Source organism: Leptinotarsa decemlineata, unplaced genomic scaffold (genome assembly GCF_025532065.1).
Source record: "Leptinotarsa decemlineata unplaced genomic scaffold, Ldec_3_MD MMD2_tig00026340_RagTag_RagTag, whole genome shotgun sequence".
NCBI lineage: Eukaryota > Metazoa > Arthropoda > Insecta > Coleoptera > Chrysomelidae > Leptinotarsa > Leptinotarsa decemlineata.
In genome coordinates this window covers 8,473,836-8,500,682 of record NW_027412694.1, presented here as the reverse complement: position 1 = coordinate 8,500,682, position 26,847 = coordinate 8,473,836, and the positions used below count along the sequence as shown (strand labels likewise).

At 36.8% G+C, this 26,847-nt stretch overlaps 1 protein-coding gene and 1 long non-coding RNA gene across 2 annotated transcripts in view; both read right to left on the bottom strand.

Moving 5' to 3' along the window:
- Window positions 1-820: 820 nt before the first annotated feature.
- On the bottom strand, window positions 821-3,151 carry LOC141485937 (uncharacterized). The gene is made up of 3 exons (XR_012467543.1): window positions 1,825-3,151; window positions 1,544-1,765; window positions 821-1,486 (listed from the first exon to the last, which is right to left on the bottom strand). It is a non-coding gene; the product is annotated as an uncharacterized lncRNA (long non-coding RNA).
- Window positions 3,152-5,258: 2,107 nt separating this feature from the next.
- The window catches only part of LOC111510012 (uncharacterized), an 88,764-nt gene continuing 67,175 nt past the window's right edge, over window positions 5,259-26,847 (bottom strand). The window contains exons 15-19 of the mRNA XM_074183584.1: window positions 25,641-26,078; window positions 23,256-23,549; window positions 14,623-14,976; window positions 8,618-9,012; window positions 5,259-6,006 (exon numbers count right to left, since the gene is read on the bottom strand). Coding sequence (XP_074039685.1) covers window positions 5,317-6,006; window positions 8,618-9,012; window positions 14,623-14,976; window positions 23,256-23,549; window positions 25,641-26,078 — 2,171 coding nt within the window. The 3' untranslated portion in view covers window positions 5,259-5,316. The remainder of the gene's footprint in view (window positions 6,007-8,617; window positions 9,013-14,622; window positions 14,977-23,255; window positions 23,550-25,640; window positions 26,079-26,847) is intronic.

Genomic DNA, 26,847 nt, shown 5'->3' with positions numbered 1-26,847 from the left:
GTGATTGAAATCGCGAGAATAACGTATAACTAGTCCCCGAGAGTCACGTATGATTCAAGAATAATTACACCTGAATGTTAATTTCAAGGCTGTCAGTTTTATGGCTGCGTTGAAGAAATAATTCATTGCTGTAAAATTCTGTTCTGGTGACCTAGCCTTCAACTTTTTTCAGCGTTTCATCGGTTTCAAATCAAATCAAATCATTTTTATTCTCAAATATGAAATGGAAACCATACATACTATTTATTTTAAGACTTAGAATGTAATAATAACAATTATTACAATTTTAAGTGATTTGAGAATAAATTTAAAATCCCGCTGAGGTTACAAACCTGTGTGTGGTTGAAAAGTTTAAAAATATTAAGAAATATATAATAAAATACGAAATACATATATCGGAACGAATAATAATATTGAGTGAATACAATAATAAAATGATATGACATAGAAATAGATAAAAATAAATCCTTAAGTTACATATAATATGAAAGTTGGGAATATAAAAGTAGGTAACCTTTTTTTTATTAAAAGCTAATAAGCGAAGTAAGGTAGAGGTACTATACGGAATTCAATCAATATATTCTCGTATTTTTCTTCTTTCTTTACTTGATATATGTTTTTTCAACAGTATTTTGAATTTTTTCAAAGAAGTTTCAGATTTCAAGTTCTCAGGTAGGTCATTATATATTTTATTTCTGACCGGGATATTATAAGCTTATATCGTCATAGTTTCGCTATCAATAAAGAGGGTCATAACTCTCTTGGGACATTATAGATTTTATAATTCCCTCTACCTTTCACAAGTAAAAATAAATAGAAATGAAAACTGAACCATATTTTATTTATTCACGTCATTACAAATAATAAATGTACAATTTTGAAATGTTCCCTGAAAATTACTTCCGCCACTGGAAACAATTTCTTCTTTTGTATGGCTGGAGCTTCTGTTTACTACAGTCGAGGTACCTGCCTCTTCTGATGACAAAGTAGACAACATACGCGCCGTTTTATTTCTCAATTCGATGCTATTCTCCAAATACCCCTCCGCCACCGTGGAACTTTTCCAACCTCCGTGTCTTTTTAAGTTAGTCATAGTTGCTCCTGCATTGGCTAGAACAGTAGCAGAAGTGCGACGAAGGCAATGTCCCGTATAGGAAGATGAGTTTGGCAATCCTAAATACATTGCGATTTTGCTGGGGATTTTCCCAAACATGTTTTTTCCAATTGGCTGAGATGTACATTTATTTTGTCGGAAGCTCAAAAAAAATCGTTCAATACCTTTAGGACGCAAAGACATATAAAGTCTTAATAAAGGCAAAGCGGAGAACTCTTTTTCATCCACAACTGTAAATTTCTTCGATACACCAGTTTTACTTTCCGGTACGTTCACTACCATAACGGAATCCCGGTCCTCTATATCCGATATCTTCATATTCAAAAGTTCCTGACTTCTGCATCCTCCAAAATAACCCATAATCAAAACAACCTATAACAAAAAAAAGGAAATAAATACACACAAAAAAGAAAATAAGAAAAAAATTACCTTATGCAATGAATGAATATCATTAGGAGCGTCCTTTAGGAATCTGATAACATCTTTAGGAGATAAAACAGCAGACTTTTTCGGCTTACAACTCTTACTCTTCCGTTTCAAAAAAGCCTGTAGTTCATTGAACTTGGTGATATCTTGTTTCTCATGTATAGTCACCATCGATTTTAGCATTGACCATTTAGTTCATAAAGAATTCGGACTATACGTTTCTGACTGAAACGAATAAACACAATTACTACCAAATCTACCGAAAAACATAGAAAATTCCTTACCAGTTCTTGAAAATATGCCAGAAATACAGTTTCAGTGACATCTTTTGGCATAACATTTTTCCGTGTCAGCCAGTCCAGATATATCTTGTATTCTTTTTGGTATACGGCTTCACTTTTCGATGGAATTAATGATTCTCTTGCTTGTTCAGCTTTTTTCAAAATATCCTCCATTATATTTGGGGTAGAAAACACGTTTTCACCGCAAACACAGCTTGATAACAAAGTTCTGTTTATAAACAAGTAACATAGCAACAACCTAGCAACAAGAAAACTCTACTATAATCAACGGTACCTGATTCAAAAATACCGGGAAGGTAATGAATTGGTACATTTTTCCGTTTCAAAAATGAACAAAATTTTATTGAAATCGGTCTGAAATAAAATTATCTATGTACCACGGGAATTAATGAGCCTTAATAACCTCAGGCAATTGCTGTCCCTCGGGCCAGAGGCCCTCGGGACGCAAACTTTGCCATCGGTAATTAAGGCCCTCCTAATTCCCTTGATACATAAATAACTATTAGGTGCTATATGATGAAAACATTTCTGTCCAACTGTTTTATTCATTTTGGGAATGACATATCTATTTCTCTGTCTAGTATTATATGAATGGGCAGGTAATATCAGATTTTTTTTATTTAAATGTTGTTTTATACAAACCTGAATATAAAAAAGTTGCCTAACATCCATTATTTGTGTCTCGAGGAAGAGATTTTCGCTAGGATATCTTCTATCCTTCTGTAGGATCATTCTCAGAAATCTCTTCTGGGAGACTTCGAGCATATGCATGGACGTTCGTGATACCCCTCCCCATGCTATAATGCCATAGTTAAGGTGAGTTTCAACGAGACTTTTGTAAACAATTTGTTTTTGTTTGTAATTAAGGTAGGTGATGAGTTGTTTGAATCTGTATAATATATATACATCTTAGTTTTTTTGTTAGATATATAATATGTTCATTCCATTTCAGGTGGGGATCTAAAAATATACCTAAGTATTTTATTTTGTTCACAGGTTTTAACATCAGATAACATCAGATTATCTTGGATCATCAAGTTATAGTTGGGAAGAGAAGTTTCTTGGCTACTTAAAGGCAGGTAATGGGTTTTATTGAAGTCAATTGATAAAAGCCTACTATCGAACCAATCTTTCAAGTTGTTCAAGTCGTTTTCTGCTTTTACTTTTAGGTCATACCAGTTTTCAGCTTTGTAAATTATCACGGTGTCGTCTGCAAAGCTTATTATTTGACCATCTTTTTCTTGCATGAAGAGGTTATTCATATAAATTGTAGATAGCACGGGTCCCAGAACTGTCCCCTGAGGTACTCCACATGTTATTATTTCTTCGGTACTAGATATATCCATTGAGTTTTACTTTTTGTTTTCTATTCGTCAGATAGCTTCTGAAAAGATTGAATGTTGTACCTCTGATGCCAATTTCATGAAGAGTATTCAAGAGGCTGTTGTGGTCGACGGTATCGAAAGCTTTGGACAAGTCGAGAAAGACACCTAATGATGGGATACCTTTATCCAAGCATTCATGTATCGTACTTGTCAAGACATGTATTGCATCTTGAGTCGATTTTTGATCACGAAAACCATACTGTGCATCAAATAAAAGATCGTATTTTTTTTAATTTATTTAATCTATTTTTTATGATTTTTTCTATAATTTTACTTAATGTTGTGTTACGTGAAATTGGTCTGTAATTACTAATATTTTGTTTATCTCCTGTCTTATGTACAGGATTGACGACTGACAACTTGAAAGCGGTAGGAAAATAACCTACTTCAAAGGATTTGTTGATGATGTATGTCAAAGGAGTACTAATGTAATTTGAAATTATTTTTAACGTTTCCGCTTTGATGCCATCATAACCTGGAGCTTTTTTATTTTTCAAACTATTTATAATGTTAAAAACCTCCAATTCATTTGCAGGTGCGAGGAAAAGGGTGTTATTTTTTTCATTTCTATAATTTTGATTTGTAGTAATATTTTTTGCTAAATCTTTTCCCACTTCTATGAAATACTTCCTAAATAACCTCGTCATTTGCTCAGGGTCACTGATTAAATCGCCATTTCCATTTTGTATCTCATTTATTTTACTTTGATGTGAGATCTTTAGTATTTCATTTACCGTTTGCCAAAGTTTTTTAGATTCATTTTGCTCTTTCTCCACACGTTTTAGTTATTAAAGGGTTTCATTCCAGTTGATGTTTTTAACTGATTCGATTAATAGATGTTCACATATTCCTTTGTAGTAGTTTCTGTTTGAGTTACTATTTTTTTTTACACCTGCTCATTACGATCTGTATTATTGTTATATAGTGGTCGGTTATTGAAGAAGCTATACTGATAGGTAAAATAAAATTGTAGTTATTACTTTTTTCTTTAATAAATATGTGGTCTAAACATGTTTTCGAATTTTTTTTTCTAGTGGGGGTGTTAATTGCAGAATAATAACCATATTCGCTTAGAAGATCCAAATAGTTTTTTGATAATTAATTTTCAGTGAGTAAATCGATATTAATGTCACCAAGAAATAAATTGTACTGATATTCTTGTTTTTCTGAAGCCAGTATATCATTCAATTGTCCCAAAAACAGATCTACCTCAGTCGAGGGAGATCTATAAAAGGAATATATCAGTAGTGTACTATTTGAACATTTTGCTTTTGTTTTGATTATAACGCTTCCGTTGAGATCAGTTAAGCTATGGGACTGATATAAATCTGATTTTAGGAACATAATTACCCCATCATTTTGATTGAAAGAGATAATCAAGTAATTCATGATTCGGGGTTAGGTTAGCGTTAGATACCTCTTCATCGTCTACTGAAACATCAATCAACTTGCAATCACAGGGTTTTTCATTTAGTGGAATCATAACATTTTACTATACATTGAAGTCAGAGGAGTTTTCTGCCGACTAATCGTATTCGAGCGCGTATTTGAAAACGATTCGTAGTTACGTCATTAATAATAAAAGATTCGCCTGAATGGCATGATTCAATTTGGGTCATATGTCAAATTCAATAATAGAAACAACATTTTTAAATTACTCTAACGTCAATTATATTCGGATTTGTGCAAGTAATAATTTTCCAGCTTCATTTTGTGAATCCTTACAATGTATTTGATGAAAAGTTCATAAACTAAAACGATCGAAATAAAGCAGAAAGTGACAACTGAGGTAATTTAATGTCAAATTCCGTTTTAAAACCGACCTCACGCTAGTTTTGAATCATGATGAATACGTTTCAAATCATAGTTGATGTGGCGTCATCGTTTCAACGCCAGAATTGTATTTGAATCACAGACGAATACTTATGTTTTGAATACATGAGCGCCAGAAAACGCCTCTAATTTTGAACTCAGCCTTACTATTCCTAAAGCTGTTTCTTATGGTATCTATTCAAATTAGATTTTATCAAATCCCTAAGAACAGCCATCATTTATTTTTAATAACACATGAACAAATGTAAAGATACGACTATCTCATTTCAACTGATAATATCCATAAAGTGAATTGCTGATCGCATTCTTCCTCGTCCACAAAAAAATTTGAAATCAATTTCGTTGCCAAATCGTTGATGTTTTCAAACCGAACGACCACCGCTACTCCATTCTCCTCTTTCTTCAATATATTGCCATTAATATTTCTTTCATGAGGATCGAAGACATAGAAGAGCCCGCCTTTGAAGAAAATGCTAACCCATTGGTTGTAGTAACTCATAATACAAAATTGTTCTTGTTGGAAAAATATGTTCAAAATTCTGTTCAAATTTTCGAAAGTGAATAAGTCGCTGATGATGGGCTTGTAAATTGACACGTGTATGGTCAATTTGCCCATGAAAAATTTTCGGAGTACATTTTCCATGCCCAACTTTTTATCTTTCGGGCCGTACGCTATGTAAGAGTCTGTGTAGAGTTGATTACCAGCGTCTAAAATCTGATCGATAGTCTTGCTACTCCAAAATTCGATGGATAAAAGGTGATGCATTACTACAGCTGATATACAATTGGGAATATCTTGATTATTTCTCTGTTCTTCACCATATATTTTGGAATTTTGGCTTTTGTATCCTCTCAGAATGGCGTTACCCCCGGTCATAGGAGAGTACCCTTTTCGTCCAATCAATTGTAAACGCTTTGCTTCCTTTTTCTTTCTAGTGTCTTCGGCCTGAAAATAAATTGTGAGTAAATTCATATTTTATGCACTCTTTTCCTCTTTTAGGAGCGGTTTAGGTTAGGTCTGTTGAAGAACTTTAGGTACTGAAAGTCAAAGGCAAAATATTTAGTGGAACGGCGATCCGTGAGATTTATACCACGGAATTCAGGGCCACTCAATGAATCTTCATATACACTCCTGAAATGTGTTTCCAACAATAATAAAATGAAAAATAACTATGTGATTCACAATTTTTTCAATATGAAAAAACTAATTATCAATTTCTCCGGGTTTTCTTTCGTTTTTATCAATTGAAAGTTATATTTTGAAAACGAGAACTATTACAAACTTGTCCTTGGGTCATAAGGGACTTCGGGTGTGACGGGTAGAAGTGGGGAGATTTATAGACGAGACAATAATAGCTGTTGACGCAGTCCCTAACAGATTATATAGTACACGTAGCAACTATCTAGGCTAAATATGTAGCTATTTTTGTAGTTTTTGAAAAAAATATTTCTAATTTTTATTTATTTGCTATTCATGTATATTTGATATTCTGCAGTTACTGCGACAAAAGTTAATTATGTTCTAGATATATATATAACTTGCCTTTCTTTTTCAAGAACAAAAACACAAGCACTACAGGAAAATACTTAAGAAGGCGCTCTCAGAGCGGTGCCTGTGCGAAAGTAGCGATTCACATTGGATTTGAATCGCTAGAGATTAAATCCATTTGGAAAAACGTTCTCAGGAAGTTTATTCCGCATAAACGCAGTTCTCTAGATGAAAGAGTTCTTAAATAGTGGAGCTCGAGGTGTACTGAGTTGAACCTCAAAACGATAATCAGCCACAGTTCGTCGCGTATTTCTGATATGTACTGCTCTTGGTGGAATGAAATATGCCAAGTAACTTGAACACTTCCCATGAAAGAAAGACAAATCTCCAACCTTGGATGTTCCAGACTATCAAGGTTGCAAGTGGTGTTATCGTCTTCAATCAAGCGGATGGCTCTTTTGTAGATGGAATTCAGCAGCTTCAGGGTATGTTTGGGGGCGGAGCTGCATACATGAGAACAATACTTCTAAGGTCTGATCTGAGCTTTATAAAACATCAATATTTGTTGAGGTGAGTACAGTTTGCTGAGTCGGAAACTGTTCCAATCTTCTGAGAAGCAGCTTCTGCAATTTCAGCGACATGATTGTGCCAAGACATATTAGTGTCCATTTCAACCCCCACCGAAGTAGAAGCAGAAAGCGGAATTGTCTGACCTGACAATATTATATCCGGTTCAGAGATACTTATATTCTTAGAGAACACCGATGCCTGGGTTTTTATTGCATTAAATTGAACCTGGTTACTTACACCCCAATTCGAAATCACTTTCAGATCCTCATTATGATATGCATCCTTCTGCTGCCGGTGAAGATGTGCCTCCATAGCCGATGTCCTGGATTCCAAATGAAATGACGAGACAAGTGTGCTGTCGTCAGCAAAGCAATATATTGGATTCTTGTTTTTTTTTCAATATGTCGTTGATATAGATAAAAAAAAAGGTTGGAGGCAATATGGATCCCTGGTGAACACCAGCGTTGATGGTGAAGGTATTCGAGAGATATCCATTGACGGCTTCTTGCAGGGAAACTTTATTCAGGAAGCTGGAGAGCCATACACAAAAATGATCCAACGACCCATAGCGTCGAAGTTTGGCCAGCAAACCCTCATGCCACACACGGTCAAAAGCCCTAGAAATATCAAGCGCAACTGCTCTTGATTCTCCATGTTTCTCGATTGCCTTATTCCAAATATGGGTGACATACAATAGAAGGTCACCCGTTGATCTTTGTTTCCGAAAGCCATATTGATAATCGCTCAAGATGTTGAAGCCTTCCAAATATTTGAGGATATGATGGTTCACGGCTTTCTCCATGATTTTTAATATCACTGATAGTAAAGCAACTGGTCTATAGTTATTTGGAAGATTTTTCTTGCCCTTGTGTGTAAGGCTCTCCAGAATCCTGAAAAAACGTTTTCTGCAAGTGGCCGTTGAAGGATATCTTTCGAATACTTTAACCATCAACTCTGGTGTTTCCCAGGGATCCATATTCTCTCCAACCTTTTTTTTTAATGAATATCAACCACCTATTGTAAAAAACCAAGAATCCAATATATTGCTTTGCTGACGACAGCACAATTGTCCCGTCACTCTATTCGGATTCCTGGACATCGACTGCGGATGCATATCTTCATCGGCAGCAAGAGGTTGCATATCCTAATTAGCATCCCCAGAGGTAATTTTTCGAATTGGGGTGAAAGTAACCAGGTTCAATTCAATGCCATGAAAACCCGGTCATAGGTTCTCTCCAAAAAAATTAATATCTTCAAACCGGATATAATAATGTCAGGACAGACAATTCCGCTTTCTGCTTCGATAAGTTTGTTGGTAGTTTAAATGGATACCAATAAGCCTTGGCACAGTCATGAAGCTGCAACACTGTTCCGGAAAAGAATTTTCATGTAGTGCTTGTGTTTTGCACTCAAATAAAAAATAATATCCATATAGCAATAAACATTTCATAAAAAAATATTTTCATTTTGAAATAAATTATTGATCAATGTTACTCACAATTTTTCTCATTGCTTTCATCTCTTCATCAGCTACCAATTTGGAACACCTCGGCAATACCGAAATGTCACTTTTTACTGGATGTTTTCCCACTTTCTTTGATGTTTTCATATTCCCTACAACTATTTCCACAGGCACTATTGTGAATTCACCCATTTTTTGCTCAGGTTCCATAATGCAACCAATTATATGGTCTGAGGCTAACTCTGCATTTACGAAAGTCACCAAACAAGCTGCTCCTGTGAAATTAGGCATTCCAGTAGGACCTCGTGAATTTGGGTCAAACATGTAAATAAGTGGGTCATCGTTTTCCCGTTCTTCTTCCCAAATTGCCACAGTCAACGGTTGGGTGACCAGTATTCCATGTGTATTTTCTTCGAAGAATTTCTCTATACCTGAAATATGACATCTCAAGTTATTTGTGGATATATTTTCAGAAGACGATTTTTAATACGAAATTGTCAAGAAGTATTCTAAAAATGCACACATTGGAGTTTAAATATCGCAATTTATTATCCTGTTATGTGGTATGTACCGTTCACCAATAGATAACTCCAAAGCTTTTCTTTAGAAATCTAAATAATACAAAACTGGAGTATTCTGTGTTTGAAAATCTGAATACCAACATTCTGATGAATAACTCTGGGGCTGAGGGCCGACAGCCGAGCGATGGCGAAGCGACGCGACGGTGGATCGGTGGCAATGCATACAATATCTACAATACAGGTGACGCGCATGAAACGGGCGGCGGCGGGGCGGACCGATCGATCGATGCACGGGCGGGAGGAGAACGACGGTGGCGTGGAAGCGATTAGGTCGCTCACGATTACAAAAGTGTTGTGTAGAAAAATGTAGTATTACCGATACCAAATGGAAATTGATGACGAATAATTTATTTCGTGTATTTTGTCGAAACATGTTCAATGGGACAGTAAAAATGTTCACTTCAGCTCGTAATGGAGGGTAGAAAATTCGCTAAAATTACTTCTTCCTTCATTTATAGAATGAACACCTTTCCTAGATGATAATAACTACGTTTTCATCAGTAGACTTGTCTCCAATAGTTCTCTTGGTCGTAAAATTATGTTACGATGACGTGACATGTTGCTCACAGCTCTACTCCTAACATTTCAGGTTAGAGTAGAGGGCTGTGTCTGACAACAGAGAAATCCTCGCTGGAGTGTCACAGGGGGCTGTGCTCTCTTCCACGCTGACCTACCTTTACACCAGTGACCTCCCAAGGTCCGAGCGTGTGAAGATATCTCCATACGCCGATGACACGGCTTTCCTCTCATCTTCTATGGATCGAGAGCTCGGGATCATCTACATGCAACGTGTATTGGACGACCTCGAGCGCTGGTACCTTCGATGGAAGATCCGAGTGAACCCGGACAAGGCCAGGCGATAACCATGGGAAAAACGATGTCTTCTCCGGCCAGAAAAGTGAGAATATCTGGAAGGGAGATTGACTGGCAAGCGCGGGTAAAGTACCTCGGCTCACCTGGAACCCGCACATCACAACCGTGAAGGCAAAGATCGAGGGTCTAAACTGATCTTCAAAAATAAGCTTACGATCTACAAAACGATGTTCAAGCATGTCATCAAGTATGATTTAGGCATCTGGGGACAACCGTCTCCGTCTATATATCATCTCCATTCTGGAGAGAGTACAAAATAAGCTAATACAGATGATTGTGGTTCGTGCGAAATGAAGCCACCCGCAGAGATTTGCAGCTGCCTTGAACTGAGGATGGCTGTCGGTACTCTACTCCAGCACGACTGACCGACCAAAGTTTCGTGCCCACGCAAGGTACTTCTCCTCATTGTCCCGCACCGTGCCGCCCCGCGGTCGCCATCGCTCGGCCCTTGCGATTTTTGTGCTCGCAGCCTGTGACTATAAATTGATAGATGTAGTTGTTACTACATGGTAGGAAAGTTTTATTTCTCATTTTTCATGAACGCTGAGATTGATTTTCAAAGTGATGTATGCTATTGAAATAATCTGAAAATTTGCAATGGAAAAATTGCTACTAATTCGGATAAACAAAGTGAATTTTCAATGACAGATCAAGCGCTGACTGATCACAAATTCATTATAACTAATATATTCTTTTTTAAAGAATCCAAAAAAAAACAGAAAAAAACAGATTATAAAGTAATCGTTATTTTTAACGATGTTGAATTTGAAGTAAATCTAAGTCATCTAAATAACGGCTTTATTTGATTCTATATTTGATGATCTGAATCAAATTATATATCGAATTATAGAAATTCAATTTCAGGAGGAGTAAATACCTACTCTCCAATTCACTATTGGTTTACATTTTCTATGCAATGAAAATAATGATTCAATTCCATAACGTATTTTTGAAATACAAGCTGAATAGGAAAACGTATTTTTCTTATATAATTCAATGTTATTAATGAAGTAGTTGTTTTGAAAATATTTTTTTCCGTGTGATTCAATGTAAATAAGAAAGTAGTTGTTTCGAGCTCAATGGGATTGAGCTCGAAAATACTAGTACCAGTGGCGTAGTGTAGTGGGGGCGGGAGGTGCGGCCCGCCTCGGGCGGCACTTTTCAGGGGCCGGCAAAGTTTCACAGTGAATAATAAAATATATTTTGTAAATATTTGAACTATTTTATATTTTATTGCAACTATAAATTCGGACCGATTGGAAAGAGCACGGAATTTTTCATTACTCATTCTGTGAAATCGGGGAATCCCCTTTCTTTGAATGATTTTTTGTAGCGAATGGTAACACCGTCTTTACTGACTTGCGGGGATTTCCCGTATTTTATTTTGTGCTTGGATTGTTTATGACTTATAATCAGCAAGAATGACTTCTATTACATATATATTAAGTTCAATATTGTTTATTATGTCCCTTTAAAAAAGTACGTGATGCTTTGACAATTCAGACAGCACTAACTGTAATCTAGACGACGTGACGCATCTGTTGAAATTGACTAGCAGGATTTCAAGCTAGAACAACTTCGACTGGGGATTTTTATTGCTACTACAGACAACGAAAATAAATTAATCAATGCAGACTCACTTGAATTTTTGAAGGTTATTGTAAAATATAAGCTGGAAAACTCTGCCCAATATTTTGATCATGCTGCGAACATTTTTCACCCTACAAAGCTTGGTACCAAACAGTTTTTGGACTACAGTAGGGATGAACTACGAGATGTCTAACAGGCCTTCTTACAAGTCACTGTCATTCGAATCATCTGTGCAGAAACTCGGACTGTCGGAAGACAGTGTGTGTCGCCTCTGTTTGGAAAATGATGAAACAGCAGAGCACATACATTTTGCCTGCCCCTCAGGGGACAGAATCAGTTTTTTATAGTTCGGCAGAGCCGTACTCTTACCATATGACCTGAAAGACCACTCACCATACAAACTAATCGGCTTCGTTGAGAAGCTGTGTTTATTTGGTCGAGTGTGAATAGTGGGAGCCACAATAAACCCTTGCGGGTTGCGGTGGAGGGTCGAATAGACCCACTCACTTTGGACTTAACCTGACCTAATCTACTTCTTTGTATAATCTACATACACATCTTTGTGAAAATTTTATTCTGGAATGAATTTTTTCATACAGTCTGAATCGTGCGAAAACTTTCCACAAAGGTGTATGAAATGAATTACTTTCAGGACTTATTTTCCGTGTGTATGTTTAGTGTGTATGAGCTTTGTACCATAATCAATACTTGAAATAATTGAAATCTATTACATTTTTCCTGTTTTATAGCAAGCAAAATTGTCTGTGCATTGACCGTCGCGTCCCTAAGAATTCAATAGTCGTATACGATTAGATAGTACGTTAATCCAATGAATATAGGCACATTGACGCAACAGTGTTGTTTATTGGTGTTTTCATAGCAGTCGTGGAAAAAAGTTGAGTTTTGAGTCGGTTAACAACAATTGGAGATGAGAATAAACCGTACGTACTGAATTTTCTAGTTTACGGATTAGTTTGATGATAATAAAAAGAGAAAGAAACAATATCTATAAATTGGTGACAAATTATGTACGAGATATCCTTCACGAAAGTGTAAATAGAAATCATACGATATATGGGGTGATCCATTTGAAAATGACTTGATTTCTTTTACTTGTATATATGGTAACAATCCAAACATTATGATAATATTTGTGAAGTGTACCTACACATAAATATTTCTTTTCAATAATCAGATACATAGAGGGAAACCAATAGACTTATATATGGAGATTGAAATGACATGAAGATCTGAAAATTAGGTCGTGGATTTCAATGAAAACAGTTTATAATTCTGAACTGTTTTTAGTAATGCGGTGTTGCCAGTTATAACGTTTTTCACATCAACTTTGTCTCAACATTTTTGCAAGCTACAGTGAATTATGAGCAACTTTTATTTTTTTTTACATTCGATATTTTGAAAGTTTGTGATAAATATGAATGATCATTCCAATGAGGATACTGGACTTGTTTCATGATTTTTGATTTACAGTTCATTTGGTAGTAATTTCGAATTGAAAAATAGTGTACTTTGTTTCAGGTCTCTAAATAGCGTTGTTTTCCCGTAATTAATTATCAAAAATCGGATTTTCTAGGCCTGTGACGTCACGGGCCTAGTCCCGCTTCTTGTTCGATTGACCAATGGGAACAATACAAATAATGAACATTGCCAAATTGTAAAATTCACGGAGCGTATAAACAGTTTCTGATTCATTCGTGATTAAAAGTAAAGTCACACTCACTTCCGACCACTAAATCTATGAAGAAAGTGTAAGAAATGCATTGGAAGGGAGAATTAATTATACATGGGAAACAATACAAAACGTAATAAAAACGTTATTTTTGAAATATCTCCGGCTGCAGACATTTTTATGTTGATATCACAGAAATTTTAATAATGTAAGTATGTAGGAACCCGTTAACGTTTAAATTCATGAAAAAATTATACACATGAAATGAAATATACTCGAAAACCATACTTTTAAAAAGAATTTAACGAGCTATATTTTTAAATGGTTCTCGCAGGCGTATGAACCTTAATAAAATAATTCAATTATGCATTTTCGTCACCCAACAAAAATAAGGAATTCAACGTTATATATTTGCCATATTGCCAGTCAGCTATCTCTCTTGAATGTAAGAGAAAATGTACTTTTTCCAATATTTCATAACTTCGTATTTTTGTTAAAATAATTGACACTTGGCAACATCGCTGTAGACACGATCAAATTTATTGATCGATAGACACGCGGCTAATTTAAACTCTTGCTTCTCGATTTTTTTTTCTGCAAATATAAACAGGTATTGGGACCGATTAGGCTCGATAAGTATAATATACTCCTAACTCGATCAGTTTCTAAGCAAACCAGTACCTATCATTTTCAATAGCATGAAACAAGCCCATTCTTAGTTTATTTTATATGAGAAAAAATGCAAAAATATCAGCATAACTTGCAGATAATTCAGTGAAAAAAAATAGCTCTTATGGAAAAGTGAAAGACTCTTTAACATAGTCATCTAGAGTAGGGCAAGATGAGAATAATTTCATAAATATTCAAGTTTTCAGTGCTGGTTTGAAAAATGAAAAATTTAAACGTATTAACTAGTTTTCCCGTTACCATAACATAGTGAAAAATATTCGATGAACATCTTTTAATCTGTAATTGAAAAGTATAGGAGTATTTTAACAAATTTTATTCAAAATGAAATGATTTTGAAAATGCAACAATATATAGGGTGTTCCATTTGAAATACGTCAATGATGCGTAAATTTTCATCGCGTTGAAGAAACAATGTCTGGCAATAATAGTTCAGATTCATATGTTAATGATAATAATGAAAGCGGCTATGAATTTAGCTTGGTATACAAAAACGTTAAAATATACAGAGTGTTCCATTCATGAAAAAATCATAGACCGTATTCATAATAGCCTCTATAAAACCAATGAATTTGGGTTTCCCTGTATAATGGACCAAAGAGTTGAATCATTTCACATACCACGTCGGAGGTTCAGCACTGAGTATTCCTTGCTGTCTATGATGCCTTTCTGATCCGTCGTTCTCAACTCACAATTGGCTTTGAGCACTCCGATTTTGTAATCGTTATTGACTCGATAAATGTCTAGTTTCTCTTCCCAAGGATTGAAGTCGTAACCGAGGTTGTCGATGGACTCGTCATAGAGGTCTGCGCCAACTTCTATGATATTGTCAATCATAAGCTTTGACCAAGTATTAGTCTTGTGTAGGAGAGTCATAGTAAGAGCAATGAAGGCAATTGGAGAGCTCATGACGCCTGGTTCTTTACCGAACTTTGGATCATCTTGACTTATTGTACCCTTGAGAATGCACTTGCCTGAAAACCGTAATTTTAGGTTAATTGGTGAGTATATTGAATGCATAAAAACAATTAAAAGAAAGTATAGCGGTCAAACTGAAAACTACTGTAATAATCGAAAATAATGATAAGCTTATCAATCCCAAGAAATATCAACAATTCTTGACAAAAAAGTTTGTAACATGATATAACACCTGGGCGGAAAAGTCCCAGGTCTAATAAAGAAAACGTAATCGCCATCAAGAGCCATACAATCATTTCAGCGTCGCTCTAACATTTCAATGATACTTTTGTTGAACGATTTATCTTTTGCCTCAAAATAGTTTCAGTGAGCATTTTTTTGAGGTCTGCGAACAACCAGTAGTAGCTGGGACCCAAATCTGGCGAATATAATGGGTGCGGGAGCAATTCGAAGTTCAATTTATGTAACGGGTGACTTTTTGAGAGGTATAGGATTTGATTTTCAAAATAACACAAAAAATTTGAAAAAAATTATAAAATCTTTATTGGAATCGATAGAACAATCAATATAATTCAATGTTTGAAGATGATTTCATGCAAATATTGTCCGCGGTTCCGCTTTAGATGGCCCATGCGCTAGGTCCAATTTTGGCACACTCTCTCTAACATATCGACCGGTATAAATGCTTCAATATTGGCTTCCAGAGCGGCAGTCGTTGCTGGTTCATTCCTGTAGACATGAGCCTTAACATGATTCCACAAGAAATAATCCAAAGGCGTTAAATCACACGATCTAGGCGGCCAATTGACGGACCCCAATCGTGAAATAAACTGTTCACCGAAGGCGGCTCTTAGTTGGGCCATTATTTCGCGTGACATGTGGCATGTGACCCGTTTTATTGAAACCACATGTCATTCTTTCATTTTAGGCAACAAAAGTCGTCAATCATCACACGGTTGCGCTCGCCATTCACAGTAACACTCCGGCCATTGTCGTCTTTGAAGAAGTAGGGCCCGATGGTGCCACCGACCCATAATCCTCACCAAACAGTGACTTTTTAGGAATGCATCGGTAGCTTGTGCTTGTGGCTGGTCTTCACTACAGACGCGGCAATTTTGCTTGTTAACGTATCCATTCAACCAGAAATGAGCCTCATCGCTGAACACAATTTTTCGATATAAATGTGGATCTTCCTCCAACTTTGCCAGCGCCCATTCACCAAATGTTCGACGTTGTGGGAAGTCGTGTGGCTTCAATTCTTGCACCAGCTGTATCTTAGAATGTTTTACACCCGAATCCTTTTCCACGTAGTGGAGTAACAGAGGCCCATTTGGTGCGAATGGCGGCGAATCAACATTTCACGGTCATCATGAACACTGGCGAATACAGCCACAATATTTTTTTCGGTCCTCACTCTACGTATGCGTGTTGGTGGTTTAATACCCAATAATGTAAACTGGGTTCGAAATTTAATCACAAACTTCCGAATAGCTCCCACAGTAGGCCGACGAAACTGCCCATAAATTGGAAGAAGTGCACTATGCACTTTCTTGACATACATTGACATGACATACATTATACATACATTGATATTCGATTGCTGACCACCGAAGAGTGCAGACGTGTCGCAGCGATTTAGTGTGTTTTTTGGCAATTTCTCAGTGAATGATCAGCCGTGCTGTAGTGTTTCTGGCTCGGTGTAGTTCGTGCGTTGTGTTGTGCTGTGCAGGCGAAAACGTTTCTGGTGAGTACGTTTAGATATTTCATTTCCGTTACTTTCCTGGTGCTCAAAGCTTCTGGTAGTTCAATACTTCGATAAAGTCACAGCAATATGGAGGAACTGCTTGACAGCCTGATGCCCAGGGACAGGGGTGAAGTAATTACCCTTATGGGTTTATTAGTTGACCGCCTGGGCCTGAGTCCAACAGAGCTGTTAAGAGGCAGCCCTGGGGCGGTAGTTCAGACGCCCTCTGTCCCCCCACCAGGAGTCAGAGAGCTTCTCGAGCGCCCGCCACAGAACACTTCCCCCGAAAGTGCTTCTGTGAACACCACCTCCTCTACGCAGCCAGACGCCAAAGTAGACAAGGTCAAGACAAAGCCGCAAGAACCGGCTAACAAAAAGCGTCGCCTTCCAGAGGAGTTTCCTTCTCTTCCTCCCAAGCAGGCTCCTCCAAGTGTTGCTGAAAACACCGGAGCAAAGCCGAAAAGCCTAATGAAGAAAACTAAGCTTCGGAAAGAAGCCAAACACAGTACCTCGTAGTCGGAGATATCGACCACCGAATCCTCCATAGACGGAGAACAGGAAATGTCAGTTGACGACTTCGACAACAAGTCTGAAAACTCTTTCACCACCATACAGGGTGGCCCAAAAAGACAGGTTGAAAATCTCAACGATTTGGGAAACATCCCCCAACCCCCCCCCGCGTTCCGGAGCGCCCCAAAGCGCCAAGAGAACTCGCGTTCCCCCGATTGTCGTTCGTCAGAAGGACAAGTGGGTTCAATTCACTGAGCTAGCCACCTTCCACAAGGTGAACTACACTAAAGCGGTGAACCTGGCCGACGGCATCAAGGTTCAGCCTTCGACGATCGAGGACTATAGGAATATGTCCAAACTCCTGGTGAGGGAAAAAATCCCTCACCATACATACACCTTACCTGAAGACAGGCAACTCAGAGCCGTCTTCAGAGGAGTCCCAGAACACCTGGAGACCGCGGACATCGAGGACGCCTTGGTGGAGAAAGGCTTCCAACCCACATCGGTGTCGAGAATGATGCGTGGAAACCGCCCGCTTCCTCTGGTTTTGGTTCAAGTGAGCCAAAATCAGAAAAACATCTATGACGAACGGGAGCTACTCAACGTTAAAATCAAGGTTGAGCCCCAACATCAGAGGACACTGGTCGGACAGTGTCACCGATGTCAGCGGTTTGGACATAGCCAGAGGAACTGCTTGGCCATCCCCATCTGCGTCAATGCGCCGGCAGACACCTTTCAGGTGAATGCAAAAAGCCTAGGGCAGAACCCCCTAAGTTCAACAACTGTAAGGGGGAAATGAATTGGAAAATAGACAAAACTGTATTCAGATGACATATCGTGTCCCTATAGCCACTTCATTCACTTTGGAAAAACATATATTTTTAAGAATTCATGCTAGATCCAGATCTACATTAAACCGCCATATTCGTCGTCGTAGTTGTTCTCTGGTGGGTATCGAAGAATTGTATACCTTCTCGTTTAAAACATCCCATGAAAAGTCAAGCGTCGTGAGATCGGGTCATCTCGGTGGTCAATCAGATGGAACCTAACACCCAAACTAACGATCATCAAACATTTCGTAAAGATTCCTTGATTTCGCAAAAATCGTTAAAACACGTCCTTAGTATGGATATATCTCCCAGCATTCAGTGTATCATTGTAACTAAAAAAGCCAGTATTGTCAATATACAAAAAACATTTGGATGTATGATACAACAAAATCTTTCAGTGTACTACGAATTTTGTTAACAACTTAACAAAATTGTCCTCTTTTGAAGTATAAATAAGTTTTGGTAATGTTGGAGACCACTTTTAACTTTGAGCCATAGTTGACGAAATTATTTCGTTACCTATCAGAATGCTTCTCATTCATTGGCTATAATTAAGGACAATTTGGTTGAATTTGCTGCAAATTCTTCTGATGATTTACATTGTCTCTGTATATGTCCCATCAGAATATCATTTTGAGTAAGGATGATTTCTGGACTACTTTCAATAAATTCAAACGGAAAGATTTTTGGGTAAGATCATTTTTTTTTTGGGAAAAAGCTTTATGGCTTTCTAATCTACTTTCTGTAGTTACTTTTTCATTTTTCTTTGAAAGTTTTCCAAAAAAATAATAAAAATTAGTATTAGAAAATCATTTATAAAAGTCAGCAAATTGTCATAAGCTTGATATTTCCACGGCAACCTGAAACTGGAAGCACTCGAGTGTTATAATTATGGGTAGAATAGCTGCGCTGCACTTCAATTCGTACGGAAAAAATTGAATGAATAGTAAGTGATCAAAAAATACCCAATTGATTGATAGAGCAGATATAAAATTGAGCAGCGCTTCGAAATCAGTGTATATGTGAGGAATATCCTACTACGTCAAAATCCTACAACGTCGAATTCTCATTACGTCAAATTTCTGCCATGTAAAATGATCTCGAATTTCGACAACTTTCGTATTTCGGTGACGTAAGGGGAAGGGGCGGCTTTCGACGTAGTGAAAATTCGACTCAATGATATGCATCGATACAATATGGCTAATATATTTCAGCGACTCCCTTCCCGTTTGGATGTTTAAGAAATTCTAAGACCACTTTATTATGAACGATCTTCATTCTTCCATTTTAATCAACACTCTCTGCTTTTCAACAACGACCATCTCGACTATAGTTTGCAGTGTGTCGAAATGTATGCCTGTATATTACGCGTCTAGAGTTGAAATTCAAGAAAATTAGATGATTTAAGTATATGGACATAATATGTCACCTGGAAGCATGTGTTTTCAACTTTCAGCTCAGCGACTAATATACAGGGGGTTTCAAATGGAATAACGAACTACTGTTCACTTCATGCTCAACGAAACTAATATTATTTTTGCAGGCCCTGTATGATTCTTTGTATAAGTTACATACATTGAGTTTGTCCAAACTACTGTCGATATATAAACTTCTTATGAATTGAGAGTACTAACTCAGCTAAGTTCAATAAGGGCTATGTTTTTGATCATTTATTACAAATTATTTTGTATCTCGAAGATAGAGATAGGTATATTATTAACGAAAAAAATTTGAAATAAAATGGCGATTCTGAAAAGAACTAGAAATTTCTGATAGAAGCGGCAATGTCGCACTGCTGATCGAACAACTAAAGGCTGGGACACACTTTTTCATACACCTCTCCAATCCGACTCCGGTATGATTTTGCCCCAAAAGTGGATCGGTCCGATTTACCACTCAGGCTTGATACACTTGCCACTCTCGCCAGTGTCGATTCAAACAATATCTAGGAAGGTCCTCTAAGCAAAATGTTCAAGAATTTTAGCAATTGCGATTTAGCCGTTTAGGCACTCTGTTTGGAAGAAAAAGATGAGGAAAATCGGAGAGCTCTCAATGAGAACAGCGGTACAGCTCTTCAGTCTGGTCATATAGAACTGGATATTTTCTCACTTGTTCAATAAGCTCCTCCGGTTTTAATACCATTTTCTGAATTTTGAAGAAAACAAAAAACTCAAATATCATACAAACTTCAAGCGATAACCGTCCCGCAGCTGGAGAACAAATAGGCCGCACTATCGGATCATGATCGAATGCAGGATCGGAGTCGGGTGGGAGCGGAGTTGGCCACGTATCGGAACGATATGAACTACTCTATTCGGACTTAAGTACCATCTCCCTCTCAGACACTCGTCCGACTGTATGATGGGAGTCGGATCTGAAGGGTGTAAGTCATGTCCCGGCCTCAAGGTGTTGTAAAATTTTCACTGGTATTACCACTAGAGATTAAATTATTTCCGGAAATTTTTTCGAGCTCACAAATATTTTGAAAATTTTCTGAGCAAGAAAAAATTTACGCATTTTAATTTGACCTCGCGTGGTATTCGATAAGAAAATTCTACACCGAATTGTGGTGGAAAATCAAATATTTTTAAAATTTTGGCAGCAATCATTTAGGCAGCAATCATTTAGGCCTTCAAATTGGTAATTTCTACTCATTGTACTTGCATGGGAATACCATTTCAAGATTTCAATTTTACATAAGTTTTGAATAACTATAAGTGGTAGAAAATTGTTTTTTTGCGTTTTTATTAATGTGGGTTATGCGCACTTTAATGGTATGGAATTCATAACCAGCATCAGCAAGCATCAATAATAGGAGGCTGTGATCATTGTATTTTGACACTTCAAAATATCAAAAAAACTCGTGTTTCGTTGCAATAAAGAATATTGCACAGCCAGTAAAATGAATAAAATTCTTTGTTTAAAAAATGAATCGATTTGAAAATCATACTATATGCAAAATATGCGTGAAATTATCTGATGTAATTATATCTATCATCGTACCATGACTCGCATTAATAAAGAATTGTGGCTTCAACTTGAAGAAAGAAAATTTATTCTGAATTGTCTACGAATATTTGCATCTAAACTATGCAAAATTGAGAGTACTGAATGAGAAAAAGGTGAATAAAGTAATTAGCGTCTAAATATTATATATATTTTATTAGACATTTATTATATAGATTATTATTTATTTATTGTATTAGACAGTTAATTGAAAACATCTAAAGTCCTGCATTTTCACCATTTAGAAGAGATGAGGTGTCCGAAGAATATAGAAAACATCTTAGCTTTGTAACTGAAATGTATCAAAACTTAATAATATTATGTGAACAAATAAAAACCAATCTGTCAAAAATGGTCTGTTATTCTAAACGTCAAAAAATTTCCAGTATAATTCGCTGTTGGGTATCCCACGAGAAAAATATTTCCACTAAAATACCTCCTTTCCCATGGTGATTTGTCAAAATAACGTATTTTGATTAATTGAAAATGACAAGTGTGGAATTTTCAGAAAAAACCTGCGTTGCGTTTTCCATAAACATCACGCTGTAAGAATCGAGACCAATTAACACTAATAAAAGATAAAACTGAAATCTCAGACGTGAAATAAAACAAGCACTTTTTCCAATCTCCAGAAATGCAATACCCTTCTCGACGTGCGATTCACCAACCCAGTTGGCGTCTTGAGCAGATGAAAAAACTAATCCCTAACTTTGAAGCTGGTCTCTATTTATATTCAACAGGGTATACTTTCACTCTAGTATATACCTATTGATAACAACAAGGAAAGTTGAAATTAAGTTTATTGGAAAAACAGACGTTACCCACCAAAAAATTATTACTGGCCTCTGAGGTTTCAAAAGAAAGCAAGGGCCAAGAAATGCAGACACAAACAACTAGTTTTTTAGTCTGAAAAAATAATCAAAGATATTTTGAGAAATTCCGATAACTTACAGAACGTGAGTCTTTGGTACATTTTCAGGGGGTCATGAATATGAAATTGAAAATAAGTTTCAGCCTCAAGACGATATTTGTGAGTGAAACAGTAAAAGCAATAATAATAGTAGTTGGGATCATCAATGAAGCTTTCGGAAACAAAGATCAGCAGGCGACCTTCTATCGTATGTCATCCATATTTGGAATAACGCAATCGAGAAACATGGAGAGTTAAGAGCTTTTGCGCTTGATATTTCTTGTCTCGTCATTCCATTTGGATTTCAGGACATCGACTGCAGATCCACATCTTCACCGGTAGCAGGAGGTTGTATATCTGAATGAGAATCTGATCAATCTGGAGGTATTTCGAATTGGGGTGAAAGTAATCAGGTTTAATTCAATGCCACGAAAACCCAAGCAACGGTTTTCTCCAGAAAGATAAATGTTTCCGAACCGAATACAATAATGTCAGGACAGACAATTCCGCTTTCTGCTTCGATGAGTTTGTTGAGGGTTAAAATGAACACTAACATGTCTTGGCACAATCATGTCGCTGAAATTGCAAAGGCTGCTTCTCAAAAGCTTCGATCAGTGTTCTGAACCAGAAAACTGTACGCAACCTTGATAGTCTGGAACATCGAAGAAAGATTGGAGATTTATTTGTCTCTCTTTAATAGATACTTTCTCGGGAAGTATTCAAATGACTTGGCACTTTAAATTCTACCAAGAGCGCTATATTTCAGAAATACACGACGAGCTTACAGTACACTTCGAACTTCACTGTTTGATAATTCTTTCATTTGGAGATATGTGTTCATGAGAAGAACGTTTTGCCAAATGGATATTGATCTTCAGCGATTCAAATCCAATGTGAATCACTACATTTGCACAGGCACCGCTCTTAGAGCGTCTTGAGGATTTCTCTGTAGTGCCTGTAATTTGTCCTAAGAAAAATTGCCAAAAGTTATTGAATGGATTTAAATATTCCGATATAGAACGCATAAGTTATAAGGCTGATAATCATTTTGTATTTCTGTACAAAAAAGTATCTAATAGCTTCCTGAAAATATAGCATTAACTTGCGGTTTATTCGTTCCAGAGTATTATTTGTGGTTGAGTTGTGGTTAAGTTGATTTGTTTGCCCACGAAATATCAAAATTTTGAAGGAGAAACCGAGATCTACACAAAAAATGACCTCAATCATTTACAAAATTTCAAATTTTGACAAGAAACCGATACAGGAAAAAGTCACAAGAAATCGAAATGTCACGAAATTCTGACTTTATATCTTACTCTATTATAATTCTCTCACCTGGAATGACATCTTGAAACCCTCCAGGACGTACAGTCTTCGGTGGTTCTATAATAACCTTCGGTTCCCTTTCTCGAGGGCACATATCTATAACCATATTCACGTTGTGGATATAAAAAGTATTACTTCCATATCTGGATATATTTGCTAAGAAGGTATTCGCCAGTTTTTCTAGATCCAGATACCTAGTTATACAAGCGGTTCCATTCGGAGAAATAATACCATTAGGTCCTCGGTTCAGAGCATCACACATGTAATACATTTTTCGACCTCGCCAAATTGCTACCGACAAATCTGAAATTGCGAATTTGAAATATACGACATGTGATAAAATTAGTTGGTATAGTCGAAGTGAACGATATTGTTAAAGTTGGTGGCACTCGCAAATGAACCGGCTGCGAACTTGTCGACGTGGACTGTAGAATTGGCGGTTCGTATTGGCGTTACTAATCGAGTTTTATGATTGGCTGAAGAGTCATGAAATTGAATTTGGATTCATGTTACAGTGACGAAAAGAAATCGAGGAACGCGGGATGGTTATCGCCGTCGTGTTCAGTTCAGGAACTGATCACGATATGAGTGTTGAAAATCGATATTAGTACAGTTATTATTACTTGAAATTTTTGTTATCTATTCAAAATGTGGTGTCCTTGGACGAGTACTAATAGTATTAACGACTGTGATAACGAAACATACTTTTTCCAGTGTTGTGATTCCAATAGCGATGGAGAACCAATAGTGGTGAAGAACAATGCGACAAAGAGATACCAATAAATGAGATTTGGATGCATTTAAATATTGAAACACAGAGAGTATGTTTCAATGTATATGAGAATCTACATCTCAAGTTTGGTTTCGAGGGAAACAAAATATCACAAGTAGCATCAAATTGGACCGAAATTCCTTTCTCAAAAGCAACTAAAATAGTCAAAAACAAAACTTATGAATACGAGACGCGATGGATACAGGATTACCGAAACCTTTAGATTTAGATATTTATCCAATGAAATTATTGGAAAAAACAACATACTACTGTTATAAAAGCAATGAGATTTCTACAACTGAAATCATAAGAAAGTAATTGAATACTTCCGGCCATAATGTGGACTGATGTGACAAAACTCTTTAGAACTGGATAAAGAAACTAGGATTTAGATTTAAAATAATAAACAAACGTCAAGCCATTATGGAAAGCAGAAGAATAGTGAAATTGCGTAACAAATACTCAGAACAAATAACTATAGAGAAGAACTTGGACGAAACTTGGTATGACACTCACGACATAGTTACGAATGAGTGGACCGATGGTTCGAAAATGTGGGCGGCCAATATGCCTGCACACAAAGGATCGCGACTGATCATTGTGCATTGCGGAGGAAGTGAAGGATGGGTTTCGTATGCTTTTAAATTATGTCGAAAAAAACTTGAGGACTGCAATGTTGACTTTCATAAGAATATGGAAGCTAATATTTTCGAGGAATGGTTTGAAAACACATTGATCTCAAATTTGGATGCGAATAGTGTAATAGTTCTTGACAAAGCTTCCTATCATTCGCGACAGTTCATCAAAGTACCGAATAAAAACTCGAGAAAAGATGGAATACAAAGTTTTTCAATGGATAAAAATTTTTATTTTGAAGATTACTATATCAAAAACCAACTACTTGAAGTTTTACAGCCAAAAACATTCGAAAAATATATGCCCTTGAGAGTAGTGCTGAAAAGTATGGACACACCATACTGAGACTTCCCCCCTATTTTTGTGTTTTCAATCCCATGAGTTGATTTTGGACAATGGAAACAAATCATCAGGCATGAAACTACTTATGGATTTGTTACCTGTTTTTCCACCCTCAGGTGGAAAAACAGGTAACAAATCCATATAACTTACGCAAGCTAAGCCATATAAAAACACCACAAGGTAATATAGCACTCTCAGTGCCGCGTTATGTCGATGGATCTAGGCCGAGACCGCATATGCTGGACATGCTGAGAGCAAGTGCATTATGGTCTCGGGCGCCTCGCGGCGGGCCCTGCACCTTGTGTCAGGAACCCCTATACCCATCACGCGACTACGATAGACTAAGGTGTTGCAGACACAAACCTGGCAAGTCATGACGGACCCCTCAGTTTCTGACTTCAGCCCACTCGACCTGAGTAAAGCGAAAGTCAGGCGCTTTGATAAGCCAAAGTCTCCAATGTTATTGAAGAAGACCCCTTGCACTGGCGTATCCTTGTGTTTCCGCAGAAGTGAGGTGATCTCTGCGGCTTTTATATGAGCTTTCTGCTGAACGGGTTCCAACTCGGTGACAGAGTTGTGGTCACCTCGTTCAGTGTCGAAAACTAAACTGTTATCACCTATTATTATCATTATTATTTACAAACCTTTCGCTTGTAGTATCCCATAGTTACGCGTCTTGAAAAATTCTTCCACACCTCGTTTGACGTCAAGGATATTTTCGGAATTCCGTGCATTTACTTCGCCCACCACCACATTCGGTTCGACAGTTATTTCATTCAGAAATTTGGAGATGCATATTTTCTTAGGTATATCGCTTAACTCGAAATCTTCGTGTTGTATCAACCAATCTATCTCATCTTCTGAGAGTTTTTTGCGCGAATCTGCCAGTAGTTGTTTCTTCCTCATTCTCTTCACAAAAGTGAAAATCTTGTCGCCGTAACACAAGATGGAATCAACGCTAAAGTCGTTGAAACATACGATTTCGAATGCGTGGGCGATGAGTAGGGCGGCGTAACACACAGGAATGATTTGTTTTCCTCTATTCTGGATCGGAAACAACTCATCGAAAATATTCATCGTTCCTAAAAAACATCATTATATTATTACTCTAGTGTGAAGTTTGCCTCCATCGAAAAGTATAATTTCGAAGACATGGTTTGATAATCACTTAGATTAAAGAACGTAATAAATACTTTAATAAAAGATATAAATAGTAGCAGACGTGATTCAGCAACTCAACCCCAAAATCGATGTGAAAAGGTATAAATTTCTTACTGAAAAATTCAACTGATGAAAATAAAGAAATTTAAAGTTTAAATCTGAACGGCATATATATCGATGATCCGCTTGTAATCTTTGAGGCAGATAATCGTAATTTTCTAACAATAGGTAATAGAATAGACTATCAAATACCACCCCGAATACAACAAAAATGTCTAATGACTTTTCAATTGTTTCATCTATGTTTTTGGAACTTATTTGTATATCTGAAATAGATATTGGATCAACTCAATCTCTATTAGAATCTTTATTAGAATTTTTAAAAACTACATCTCACGATTTGATTTCTACAAACTTTATTTGAAAAATATATCACAACATCTTCCGCTAGCACAGTAGCTTTGTCAAGTGATTTGAATACTTCAAGTTATTTTCTACATTGATATTTATATGCTACAGGTAACCATAATTGAGACTACCTCCAAAAAATTACATGAACCTCTACCTAAGGTACCTGCTCTATTATGATCACCTGAAGAATATTACGTCACATCTTCATCAATAATAATTCTTCTTCGGTTTTTAAGAGAACAAGTTCAATAATGGGCATTCTTTAGTAGTTTGAATTTT